The sequence below is a fragment of the Hyalella azteca genome, unplaced genomic scaffold (assembly GCF_000764305.2).
Source record: "Hyalella azteca isolate HAZT.00-mixed unplaced genomic scaffold, Hazt_2.0.2 contig12949, whole genome shotgun sequence".
In the NCBI taxonomy this organism is placed as follows: Eukaryota; Metazoa; Arthropoda; class Malacostraca; order Amphipoda; family Hyalellidae; genus Hyalella; species Hyalella azteca.
In genome coordinates, this window is record NW_025942889.1 from 315,651 (window position 1) to 329,044 (window position 13,394).

The following is a 13,394-nucleotide window of genomic DNA, read 5'->3' on the forward strand; positions in this document are numbered from 1 at the left end:
CAGTCGTGACTTAGGTTAAACTTGAAGGGATTAATTTTCTGCCTGCGAAAATGAAATGCAAAGTTTCTCATTCAAATCGTTTCTTTCTTTTTACACCAATACGCGATTTTTATTGACAAGCTGATTGAACGCTACAGTGGAAACTGCATTGACCAGGCAATAAGTCCAGGAGCTATCTCAATCAATCGTCAGTTATTGAAAGATCGGGTTCCAAAGGCCGGATCCCTTGTGAATCAAGTCAAGAAAAAGTACAAGAATCGGCAACAGGCCATGGGGCTATTTCTTCAGTGCCAACACTTCTGTTCTATTCTATTAATGAAGTCCTTCAATATTTAAAATGTGTTTTTAACCACTGTTGGAATTGTTTGATGTACGGTTAAGGTTGATAGTGAGAGAGTTTGCGTTATAGTATAATGCAATGATGCAGCCAAGGCCGCGTCATGGGTATACGAAATGTGGCTGCGATGTATACCTACGCAACGCTCCTTGTCACTTGGTCGCGATAACTGTCAGGAGCCTTTTCCGGGGGTTGTTTTCTGGCGGCCTTGGCAACTCCCGCGCACTGCTGCTGTGTTATTAGTTTCCAGTTCTCTGCTTGACGTCAACAAAGTTGATGCGAGAACGTGCCCGTTCGTAACATGACTTATACTACTGAATACGGTGCTTTGCTTTGGGCCGCGTCTATTGTTGGTTTCGTACGTTGATTGGATCACTTTAGTTGCCGTAGATGATCTGAGGGTTAGCTTAAATGTGAATGTTTTAGTCTCTTCGAATGTTAAAACTTGTTTACAGCTGCAAATAAATTTGTATTTCATCTAATGTTCTGTATAGTGGCATGCATGAACACTCCACGTCCTACCTGAAATGTTCCGATTTTTTTCATTCATTTCAAATTGAAGAAATTTGTTATTTATCTTTCCATGATTTATTATTGGTGCTAAATGTCATTTTAATTGTTAGCCTGTATTTCCGGCGCTTGAATCTCTGCTACTCAGGCGCTCTAATACCTATGTATTGCATCAATGCGAATCTTTTCTCCTCATTTGAAACTATTTTTAGTGAGCCTTTTTTCAAATAAGTCGTCACTATAAGTCATTCATTTTTATCGCACATGAAATCATTATCTGACTTCGATTATAATGCTCAAAATAACAGTTGTTTTATCCATTGAATGTTACATCTTGATGTACGGATCAATAAGCTCATTTAATCTTTTTTTTTGTCTCGGGTGACAAAGAAATTGGTTTTGCCTTGCCATAGGGTCTCATTACTCAACTTTCCTTCCATCCGGTTTGTTAACAAAATTAATTAGTCGGTGGCTTATTCTCACACTCTACTTCATATTTCTTTGCTTGGGATAACACATTAGCGGGCATATCTGCCTATAAAGTAAATTGCTAAAACCATAGCGCCGTATATCCAATGTCAACGCTTAAAAGCATGCTCAAGTGAAGCGTGGTCATACTGCATTTGGCCTTAACTACTCCGGGCTAATTTTGCATGGCTTAACCTATTCTTATTGAATACAGGCAGTTACAGAAAGTGGGTGAGTGAACAGGTAGAGTATGTCGTTTGTTACTAAGAAGGTTGTGAGTCTTGCTAGCGTGAATGGGTTTGGCCAGATAGAAGCTAGGCCGGGTGCCGAACTACCTGCGTATGAGCTAACACGCAGAAGTATTGGCTGAAGACTTACTGTGCTGTTATCTGTAAGCGTTGTGTTAATGGTCTGCATTACGTTGTTTCTATGCAGTCTGATGCTGAATGTGTCTATTGCATGCTGATGCCGGGTGTTGGCTCCGGTGCTTCTTTAATTAAGCGTTGAATTTGTGGCCCACAGCTGCGCTCTCCCAATGCGGCTGTGACTTATTATTATGCAATTCCGTCATTTTCTAAAGTGTCTTGAGAACTTGCACTGGTTTCATGGCGCGTATTATTATATTGTGGGGCTTCCGAGCCTTCTCGTGCGGGGCTCGTGCACGGTAAGCGCTATGCACAGAGTTGCCCTGTCGGTTTCTCTGGTTTTTGTGTTCCAGTTTCTAGTTTTTTTTTTTTGCTCGCGCATTATAGAATAGAATAGAAGTGTCGGCACTGAAGAAATAGGCCCATGGCAGATGATTCGCGTAAATTAAAACATGTTTTTTTTTAATTTATAGTACATGAGTTCTGATGAATTTCCTTCCAAAGTAACTAATTGAGAAATTTCCTGATTCTAGTGCGATGCGCCCCCCGTAGCGACCAACTGGGACAAGTTGATCCCGTCGCCAGCTGACGAATCCGCCAGCGAAGCTGGTGTTGAGGTAAGAAAAATTCTATATCAATTCATTCTTAGATTATTATTTCATAATTAGTCATGATTATACCTAGCTGGTGCTCTTTCCAAATTTATTCGCCATTGAAAATTGAAAATGCAAATTGCCCACAACTTTTCCCCCAATATCAATCTAATATCAACTAAGGTGTTTGCACGGCAGTTTATTGTATATTCACGGTCGCCGTTGTGTCTCGTCATTGCCCTTGTTTACGTTGTTTGCATTAAAATTTTGAACATTGCCTGACTGCGAATATTTTGCCGTACGCAGGAGAGCGACAGCAGTGTCCTGAACCAACCATGTGGTCAGTGGAATGACTTCGCGTCTGTCGGTGAGGTGTATCTGGGGGATAGCCAGGACGCTCCTGTACAGGACAGTGGGGAACCTTGGATTACGGATGCCGATGTGGCCAGAACGCGTCGCTGGTCGGAGAGATTCTACCCCGTCCGATCCTCCGCCACCGAATACCAGTCCCCGGAACGCCGACACCCTCACAAGTCCAAGAAAAGGAAGAGCAAGTCTCGCCGCCATTCTAAGGTGTGATTCTAGCTTCATCTTAAAATCAAGAGCATTTGACCCCCCTGAGTATTTATTGATAAGTTTAGCTCGGATTGCTCGAACTAGTTTGCGTTTGCGATTTGTCTTCAATGTGCATTTCAACAAAACCGGTGTTTACGCGTTCAAGCTAATTTTTCTCGCCCTCACTTCGTTCGTTTTTGTACTCGCGCCTTTTACACTGCGGTGAATGCAGCGAGGCTGCCAAGATGCGCACTCTCTTTTGACCTCACCACAATGAGTAGGGTAGCCATGCATCATCTGTTACCCTGCTGATGAGAATCTCTATAAACTTAGTATCAAATCCTAAAATCTGGATCAATTTACCTCGAAGTAAATAAAACAATATTTTACTGTACTATTAACCGAGATGAATAACAGAAAACTCTTTATTCATTTGTTTCAAGCACGATTTTTGGAGGATCTAGGTGCTCTGCTTTTACAAAATGCGTTATACCATAATTGATCATCATTGTCAATTGTGTTGATAGGCACCCAGTGCTCTCTTTTCACTAATGGTTTTCCACCCCAAATGATCGCCACTAAAAAATACACAAGCTTCGTGGTCAATGCGTCCTTGGATTATTTCAGTAATGAGTTAGAAGGCCAATGTTTTAATCGGTATTGTGTCGTGTATCAGGACTCGAATAGGAATAGCGATATCGCAGCCAAGTGCGCGAGGCCGGCATTTGAGAGGTCAGCTGACTTGGCTGTCAAGTTAAAAAACATTGCGAGACTTCTGGTTATAATTACTAAAAGAGTTGATTAAATTTTCCGACATTTGAGAAGCTCGTACTTACTCGCTTTGTGAGTGCAACGATATTTTATTTGTGCTAATTTTCGGAAATTTTTCGCAAGAATTAATAACATTTGACTTCTCTGGTCTTGCATATGAAGTTAAGAGCAATGAGATTTCAAGAGAGATTTCTAAAAGTCATCCGGTTCTCACAGGAAAGTTGCTCGCTCTTAAGTTATTCGTTAGCACGGCTGGCTCGTACAAATTTATTAGTGGCCGTCAACTCCATTAATCATTCGCTTGATAGAGTTTTCAAAATTGCAGGGAGCTGAGCCGACTATCATGAATAAATAAAATTGTCCATTTAATCCCCTGCTTGATATGATGCGATGCAATCCTTTGCCCACTGGCAGTCCTGGTTGGTATTCCTTTTTGAGTGGGGGATAAATAATTTATTCTCTTCCAATAGATATAAAGCTGTCAGCAAAGATAGAACATATATAAATATTATTCATTAAATTCCATGCACACTTGATGCGTTTATATATCGTATGCTATTGGCTTATTGACAAATATAAAATGTTTTGATCAACTTTCTACATGCACGCTGCTTTCGTAAGCGCGTCAATATCTAAAACATAACACCATAGCATCCTTGGCCTAGCCTGCTTCAAAATTGTAATTTGGACACTTATATGCATGTTTGCCTCTAATTCGACGTCGGTGAATCTTCATTGCAATGCTGCCCACTAATCTCTAGGCTTAACTTTATTATGCAATACAATAACCAGTGTTAGCCAGTATTGGTCACTGTACTTACTCATTCAGACAAGGATCTGTGTTTTGGCACGTGTGCCGGATTCCGAAGTTTGCGTCGTGTAGAGTGGCACGCGTGTTGGCAGCTGATGAGGGCCGTGGCCTCCCTGACCATTGTTTGGGAACATCGGGAGTCTCTTCCTATCAATGTCCTTAGTAGCTTATAAGTCGCCGTTCTGTGATACCGCAATTCCTGCTTGCAGTGAAGTTCATAGCTGTAATGTTTGTGCTATCAAATTAAGGAAATAAATTGTTGATAGTAACCCTGATAGTTATATTGGTATAGTACTTGCAGCAAACCGTACCGTAAAGTGAACGGACTGTAATAGTGATATTTATGAATATTAGTTGAATTTTTGCCATCACTGCTGTTATATCCGAGAACACTCCGAACTGTCTGCACTTCATTTAGGAGTTGGAATGTTTTTGGAAGTTCAAGCAGTTTGGACTATGCACAGTCGACTGTGGGAGGCAAACCAACCTGATTGTGTACGCATAAAAGATTAATTTTTTTTCATTCAATTGCAATAACTAGGAACTATATTCAAACATTCATATCAACTGCTTGAGCGAATTTCTATATTCAACATATTCACTTCAACATTCAACAACTGCTATATTCAATTCATATCAACAACGTAATTGATCGCAAATTTTTGGAGTTCTGTACGCTGAGAAAAAAATTGGGATTTCTTACTTGCTGAATTTTTTCAAGTGTGAGACGAGTGCGATTATATTTATAGCGGCGCTCTGAAGTGTGGCTATTTTGAGGCGTATGACGCAATGAATTGCGAAAGCGTCATAAGACACAACTTTATAGCAGGTTCTGACGCATTTGATGTTTACTCTTCAGCCCACGCGCTGTGACTTATTTTCATTAGTGGGTGTCGCAATTCACTGCTCCGCACTTCTGTACTTCAAAACTCGATTTGTTTCGAATGCTTCTCGATCCATGGATGGGATAGCCAGAATTATCCAATTATCCTATATTATTAGATAATTATCCATTAATTATATGTACTTAGCGCCTGAATATTTGAAATGTTATCATAAATCATGCTCTAGATCGTAGCTTCCGTTAGCTACTAATAAGTTTTGTTAAATGGTTGTCTGAATTCGGAACTGAAGTTTTTCCGATCTACTGAAAGCTTTCGTGTATTTTTTTGGAGAATTGGAAGCAGTCGTACATTGCTTTAGAGAATTGGAAGCAGTCGTGTATTGCTTCAGAGAAGTAAAACCAATTATGTACTCCTCCAAAGTATGTAAAGCAGGCTTTTGTTGGTGCATCGTACCTAAAGCATTGTAAAAGAACATTTGACTAGTTGCCCAAATAATATTTATCCGTTGCGTTGTCGCAGGAGAGCAGCGCGGCGATCGCCAGCTGTGAGGGCAGCGAGGAGGAGAAGCTGAGCTCGTCCAGGCCTCAGAGCGGCGACGACGATGAGAATGACGGGCGCAGCAGCCCGGCTACCGACACGGACGGTCCTCCTAGGCCGGTATGTTGGATCGCTTCATTTGGGCAAACTCGAGAATCTATTGCTTATTCATTCAATGGTGTATGCATATGCAATTATTCGCTATTTAATGAATATTTATCAACTCGTTGGAAAGAATATATGCTCTCTAAATGATGAATCACTTACAAAATTGTTTCCCGGTTTCTGAAGTCGATGTACTGACGTAGTATTTTGTTGTTCAGGACTCGCTGAGCTCGCTGCTGGACCACAGCGAACCTGCCGTCACCAGCGATCGCGGCCGCTGGCAGTCTCCGCCTCTGGACGATCACCGCACCGCACTGCTCTACAGGTATTGCAGTGCTCTATATTAATAAATTATATCTGCATTTAACCTCAATACGAATCTGCTCACGTCCTGAGATTGATATTCGAGTTGTTCATCTTTAATTATATAGTATATTCGAAGAACTACGTCTATATCTGACTTGTTTTTGTTACTGAAAAGTAGAAACATTTATTTTTGTGTAACTTCGGGATACGTCCATGCCAGAGGCTTGATGATCACATAAGTTTTATAAGTCGAAATTTCCAAATTTAAATGAATTAAAGTTTCATGATTAAGAAATCACAATACACTAATTTTAAAAGAGCCTGGAATACTTGGCTCATTAGCGTTATACTATAGGTACTGAGAAACCATGATTCCCTCATGTTCTGTGATATTGTTAAGATTCGCTTAAGATATATTGCAGAAATTTTATGCATTCAAGGGGAAAATAAAATATAAGTTGAAGAATTTTCATGGATCTAAATATTTCATTTTCTGATCGCAGTCGCTACTCTGACGACGAAACAAATCTGACGACATCAAGCGGCCGTTCGTGGCACAAGTACGACCACCCACTGGCCAAGGACCCTCTGCCCACCACCACCAATTCCTCCTTCTCGAGCGCCTTCATCCAGGCGGTCGCTGGCAAATACTCGGGCGGGGGGCCCTCACACAGGAATATCTCGGCCATCAAGAAGCGCATCAAGCGCTTCGAGGAAGACTTCGAACACAAGTTCGGGTATAAGCCGTCGCACAGCGAGAAAATGAAGCACAAAGAGATTAAGAAGTATATGAGCGACCTCAACAAAGCAAGGAAGGAGCTTAAAAGTGAGTTCAATAAGTGACGTTAATGCTACACTTCGTTATTTATAGTGTCTATTCTAAACGCGAAAAAGTAAAATTTTATTGCCATTGACAATTACCAGATAAGTAATTTTGTTTTTAGGTCATCCAGTGTGTATTGCTAGAATTTCATGAGGCTTGTTTTAATTATTTGCCTGATATTTTTATAGAATCTTTCGATGAGATTAATAATACTCGTCTTTCATGCCGGATTATAATTGTATGGTTGTTAGTAAAAGATCTTATTGATGGCGGCGTGAGAGCTTCTTTTTGAGCTAACCATCCATATGTTACCACAGCCATGAAGGAAGGAGTCGCCGACCTCGTCTCCTCGTCTAAGGGCTTCTCGCTGTCACTGCTGCGTTGTCAGGAATCTACGTCACTAGGCCATTCGACGTTACCTGATGTCGTTGACGCCACCCCTGACCACGCAGCCACTCTCATCAAGGTCGAGGAACGACTAAGAGATGGACGACAGTCTGACGACAGACCCAGCGAACTTTCGAAGATGACGCTCGCGCAGATGCAGGACGAGAAGACGTGCCTGCAGAAGGCGCTTCTCTATTACGAGTCAATCCATGGGCGTCCGAATACGCGCGACACAAGGGAACTGGCCAGGCCGCTCTACGACCGCTACCGTCAGGTCAAGAGGAGCGTCAGCCGCGCGCAGCTCGTGAGTCTCTCTGTACCGCTGGCACTGACTCGGTGCTAATGGGCTTGGGATATCTTGTGTTTTCGTGGATAATTAATCAGATGTCATGTTCAGTTTACATGCTTTTAATACTTCACTTGGTATATGTAATGATAAATTTCACAATTGCAGTTCGAATTTTTACAATGTTACATCTCCTTCACTTCGTTCAAAATTGGTAGTCGTTATTAGTGCAGAAATTTTTTAATCCTGTCGAAAAATTGCAAAGCAACGTATATATCTGCTACTTGATTTTTTTTGCTAAAGCTAAGATGTGTTGATTGTTTGTGCAGCGCGCTAAGGAGAACGTCAACGAGCTGGCACCAATATTCGAGCACGTGGCCATGGACTTCACGCTGGCGTCACCGCAGCACCGGAGCAGCCTCACGCCCGACTCTCTGCCCACCGAGCAGCTGCTGCTATGCAAGGAGAAATTATTGCAGGAACAACGACGTCAGTCTGAATCTCTCCGATCGCCGGACTCCGATGATGAGGGACAGCAAGACTGTGGGCAAGAAGCTTCTCTTTCGGACAGCAGTGATGTAAGCAAGCAGTCTTCTACTCTCGGAAATCTTCATTCTCTCCCGCTACACGAACTGAAAGAGCGACGTAGAGAAGCTAAAGATCAGAAGAAGAAATTGAGAAAGTCGTTGCGACAATTTGAAGAGCGCTACGAGCGTGAACACGGCCACAAACTTGCTAAGGAAAATAGAGGCTCCATGGAGCAAAATTATCTTGATTACAAGCACGCAAAAGCAAAGCTACGTCTTCTAGAAGCTCTTATTGCAAAGAAAGCGCCTACGGATGACGAGTTTTAAGAAGCCATTTATTTTATTTTAATATATATTCGGCTTTGTTCTCAACTTCATAGTTATGAAGAAGTTTTTTATCTGTTTAGTTTTGTTTTTAGTGAGCGTATTTAACGAATTTGTTTCTCACATGTTACTGATGAGATATGGAAAAAAACGTGTTCTTTCATTTACACGTAGTCTCTACATGTGCGAGTAAAGACGCTTAATTTTTCTCAAGTGTGCCAAGCTAGGAACTTTTTTCTCTCATTTTTTAGTCATTGTTTTCGTAATTCAAGTATTTCTGAGTTATTTTGTACTTCTACTTGGTTGCCACACATTGCTGCGAATTGGCAATAACCCAAACTTATATGTAAAAATATTTTATATTTATATACTTATTTCGAAAGTATCAGGTTGTTTGAGAGAGTCATATTGGTCCCTTACTCGTTCATTTTTTTTACTATTTGTAGATCTTAAAACATCTGATATCTAGCATTATGCCCCAAGTGTATGTGTCGTGCCTGGAAAGTATTACCATTCTTGTGCTTAGTCTTAACCCTGTACCGCCCTGTCGGACGCATTTGTCCTCTGTATAATAACGCTATTCCTACCTGAATTGTATGTTAATTTGGGCGGTGAAGGGTTACAGAAGACGCGGCTCTGTTACAGGGCCTAGAGTTTGAAGGCGTTTAGCAAAGTTGTTGGGTCTGCTAGCTTTCTTTATCCTCATTAATGCAAAACAAATCTTTTGTTTGAATCGATTATTTCTAAGTTGCATTCTGTTCATAATTAAGATAAAATAGAGCTTTGTTTTCTGCGGATACTTAGCACGGGAACGGTTTTTACGGGAAGATTGTTAAGGAACATTTTTTTTCTAGGTGTTTTTTCTCTTTTTAGACGTGAGAGTAGAATCGGAAGTATGCTTCAAAATGTATTGGTAATCATGGCATACCCGCTTATTTTGTACTCATAGCGTTTAGTTGATTTTGTTCAGATTACTCTCGTTTTTTGTATAGTTGGTGTGGACATATGCTTCTTGTTCATTCCTTTAATTTTTCTTCTCGTTGTATAGTGTCATTGTTAGAGCATTTAAGGAGGTATATAACATCTTATATGAGCAAATTAACTAAACGTTCACTTGAACCGCTGCTTATCACTACTCGCACCAGCTGCTACGCTTCGTTGCATGCTTCGGTTGTCATCCCAAAGTGCAATTATAATTGTTCGAGGAGTTGCGTCTTGAGAGCGATCACTTCCACGAGATCACTTCTGTACCGTAACGTCTTGGTGCGCATACGAGCTAAATAGCACCACTTTCATGCAATGATATACTTGTTTTAGTTGTAAAGAACTTATAGCTTACAGATATCTAAGTATATTTTGAGAGTCTAAAATTATTAGAATTAGCACCGTATTTGTAGTTAGTCACTTGTTGCTACTGAGAAGTTTATGGGAATGGTTTGGAAGGTGGGGCAGAATTGACTTGCAAATATTTTTTAGCTGGATGCTATTTATATAGCTTTTGTTCCTGAGGATTTTTCTCCGGATATCTTTAAAAGTTTCACTGGATTGGCTTCATCGCATCAGGAACTACCTATGTAATGCAACCTTTGATATGCATCAGTTTTATTGGTGCGGTATTCTTTGCGGCGATGAATGCAAGTACTACCCACAAGTGTGCACTGCGCCCCCTCAGTGCACGGTTTTGCCCACGGCTCTACTACACAAAATCGTGGCGTGAACCTTTCTTTTGTTGTATAGTTTCCTGCTGTACCTTTGCCATGTGTCAAGGATTTAATGGAACCTTTTTCTAGCTCGTGGAATTAATTTTCAAGAAGAGAGTTTAAATAAATAAAAAATAGCTGTTTATTACCTCAAAAAAATTATTATTTTTCACTAACGTTGTCCGTTACTTTTATAAATTATTAGAAATTTTATGAGAGTGTGAAGAGCTGAGGCGTGTGTATGCGTTCTATGCACTTGCATAGGAAATGTGTGATGGTTGCTACCGTTCTTCGCAGATATGTGTACCCGTAGACCATCATTGTGATAGTTCAGTTATTTTATTCTTTACATTATTTCTTCATGCAAATTGAAGGAATGCTATCATTTTCTATTTTTCATTACCCTTGGATGGATGGTGAGCCAAAGTTTTACTATTTCCCAAAATTGTGATGTTTCATATTAGAGACCCGTCCGTACCTCGCGTTATTTTATCTAAATAGATGAATTACGCTGAATTACGAGTGGCATCTTAATCACATCTATGGAAAAATAACCTTTAATTGATGCTCTGTCTCCACGTCTGGAGGCGGGTTGCCTTGAGAGACCACTTTCCCGCGGTCAGCTGCCCTATCAGGCTGAAGTACTTTATTATGCTTTTACAGCTATTCAAATCTAAACGATGGACATTGCGATGAACGTTGTAAAATTTTTACCACGACTCGTAACAGGGGCAAATTTACAATACGATGCTCGTGAAGCAAAACAATTTTATTTTATTTTCCCGATGTGCATTCTTTCTCCGATTTATTCTCCTTTGATTGGTTTACCATTCATTCTTGAATCGAAATCCTGAAGATAGATACGACGAAATATCCCAAGTGACAATAATTGTAAACTTCGAAATTATGTAGATCAACGCAGGATTTCTCCCTCGCTTGCCTACATTGTAGGAATCAAGGCATGCAATGATTCAAGCGGGAAGTGCAAGGTTTTAAATTACTCGCTAAGTTGATGCCAAGTGGTTACAGTCCCCGCATCGGAGCTTTAGTGGCCAGCGGTCTGCCAAGAATATTGACACCGGCCGACGGCTGGCTATTCATCGGCCACCTAAAAACTGCCCGTTGCGTTAATAACAATATTCTTAGTGACCATTTCCCATTGAAAGAACAATATTCTTGAGGCAAGGGGCGTGTCCAGCTACGAATATTCCGCTGAATTGATTACGCAACCTAGGCTTCGTAACAGCCGAACCAACGCACGTCTCAGTTTTTACATCGATCTGTCTGTCTCATGGATTTAAAACTTCGCAACTCAGAGATGACCAAATAAGTTTACCTAACACTCGCAATCATGAGTATGGAAAGCGAGCTCATGATCATTGACGGACGTCTGGTAATTTTTATTACCACGTTTTTCTTAGCTCGCTTTCGTGTCCGTCTGTCTGTCTGTCTGTCTTTTTGTGATGATCAAATCTTGCAATCGATATTTCACCAACTTTCCCGCTAGCTAGCGCTCTGAAACTTGTAGGGAAGCTCAGCTCCCTATGACAATACAATAATCAATAATTTGTTGCACGTTTCCAGGCGTATTTATTCAATGAAAGGTCGACCGAGAAATTGTGGACGCTGCTGCCGCGGATGATGGCTGACCTTTGTGCAGTAGTTATAAACTCTAAAGGAACTCACAAGCAGGGGTTTGGAACCTTTAAGGGGACCGACCTAGCTCCGGAGAAACAGTGTTGTGTGCTTTTCGCTTTAATCATAAATCTGCCCGACATACGTTTTTTGGGGCGAGCCATAATTTATTTTCTACTTTTTAGTCCACAAGAAAAACGTGGCTTTTAAAAAGTTTTTTTAAAGTATTTTATTATAATTTTCTAGAATCCTTTGATCGTCGCCTGCTTCTTATGCTCGAAATGTCTGCGAAGAGGCTTAAATTAATTTTCCAATCGTGAAACGTTTAAAATATAGATGTTCACCCAGCCAAGGCACAAGCTTGTTTTTTCTGTCAATTTTTGCCATCGAAAGTGCCAAATCTGTATGAAGAAATCAATGAAATCAGCCACAGAGTTGCAATTCGTGTGTGTGAGCAGTTCCAAGTCCGTCTTTTTTTCACGAAAGAACGAAATTATTTATGATAAAAAGAGGAATTTATCGATATTCAGAAAGTAATGGAACTTTTTACTAAGCAATGTACGTCAAGATGAGGAAAGCTAGCGTAGTGTTGCAGGTGCAAGTTTCGCTATACCATCATCAACGTCTGACATGCGCCGCTTGTGTTGGAGGATCTGGTATCTAAATCTTTCCATATGCCCAAGAAAATATTCTGGGAAATACTTCTTGTCATTATTTTCTGTGAATTTTAGGACGTCGTCGCCCGTGGTCACGCTTATGCGAAGATTTCATCGTCACCGTCCCCAAGCCTTCAATAGGTAGATCGCTCTGCCACCGGACTGGAGGTAACGTTCAAGGCTACCGTACATCTGCTCTCATCTTCAATGTAGCAAGGGTGCACTCAACTCCCTCGGCAAGGCGTTGAATAGCCTCGGACCTGACAAGGAAAAATATCTCGTCCGAAGAGTTTGAACTCGGTCCGAAGCTCGGTTGTTCATTAGGGGTCTCCAGCACAGTCTCCCTCTGCTTTCATAGTAATATGTCACCATTATACTAAGTGTACTGTACGATATACCTCTCTCTTCTCATCGTCAGAGAGTGAGAGATGCTAGAGTGACCCGAACATCAACGCTCCGAGATATCGAATTAGTGGCTTCTCAATATTTGTTCCGGCCGATGCCTAGTAGCGGTGCTGCGACAAGACCTCTATACCAACTCCGTACTTCTTTGCTTTAAACTTCGTACCATAGCATTGTATATTATTCACTTGGGCCCAGTCGAAGCGTCATCCTTTAAACTCCCGCACGTCAGGTTGTCTATGATCTTCATGAGCTTTCTTTTATCGTCCCCAAATGACAGTATAGATTCATTTGTTAGTGCCAAATCAATGTCGGTGATGTGGATGAAAAATATATTAGCAGTCCAAGCCGTTGGAAATTTTTTTGATCTCTTGGGTTGTAATATTTGCTAGTACTTACTGTATTTTTCATTCTCTTCGAAAGGCTGTTAATAGTGTAGTTGGAATTGATA

At 40.9% G+C, this 13,394-nt stretch overlaps 1 protein-coding gene across 3 annotated transcripts in view; it reads left to right on the forward strand.

Moving 5' to 3' along the window:
• The window catches only part of LOC108666368, a 62,229-nt gene extending 51,832 nt beyond the window's left edge, over positions 1-10,397 (forward strand). For all 3 annotated transcript variants that reach the window (XM_018153222.2, XM_018153224.2, XM_018153223.2), the window contains 7 exons: positions 2,214-2,297; positions 2,580-2,846; positions 5,775-5,912; positions 6,116-6,222; positions 6,707-7,029; positions 7,344-7,717; positions 8,029-10,397. In XM_018153222.2, the coding sequence (XP_018008711.1) occupies positions 2,214-2,297; positions 2,580-2,846; positions 5,775-5,912; positions 6,116-6,222; positions 6,707-7,029; positions 7,344-7,717; positions 8,029-8,553 (1,818 nt within the window). In that variant the 3' untranslated portion in view covers positions 8,554-10,397. The remainder of the gene's footprint in view (positions 1-2,213; positions 2,298-2,579; positions 2,847-5,774; positions 5,913-6,115; positions 6,223-6,706; positions 7,030-7,343; positions 7,718-8,028) is intronic.
• The last annotated feature ends 2,997 nt before the right edge of the window (positions 10,398-13,394 follow it).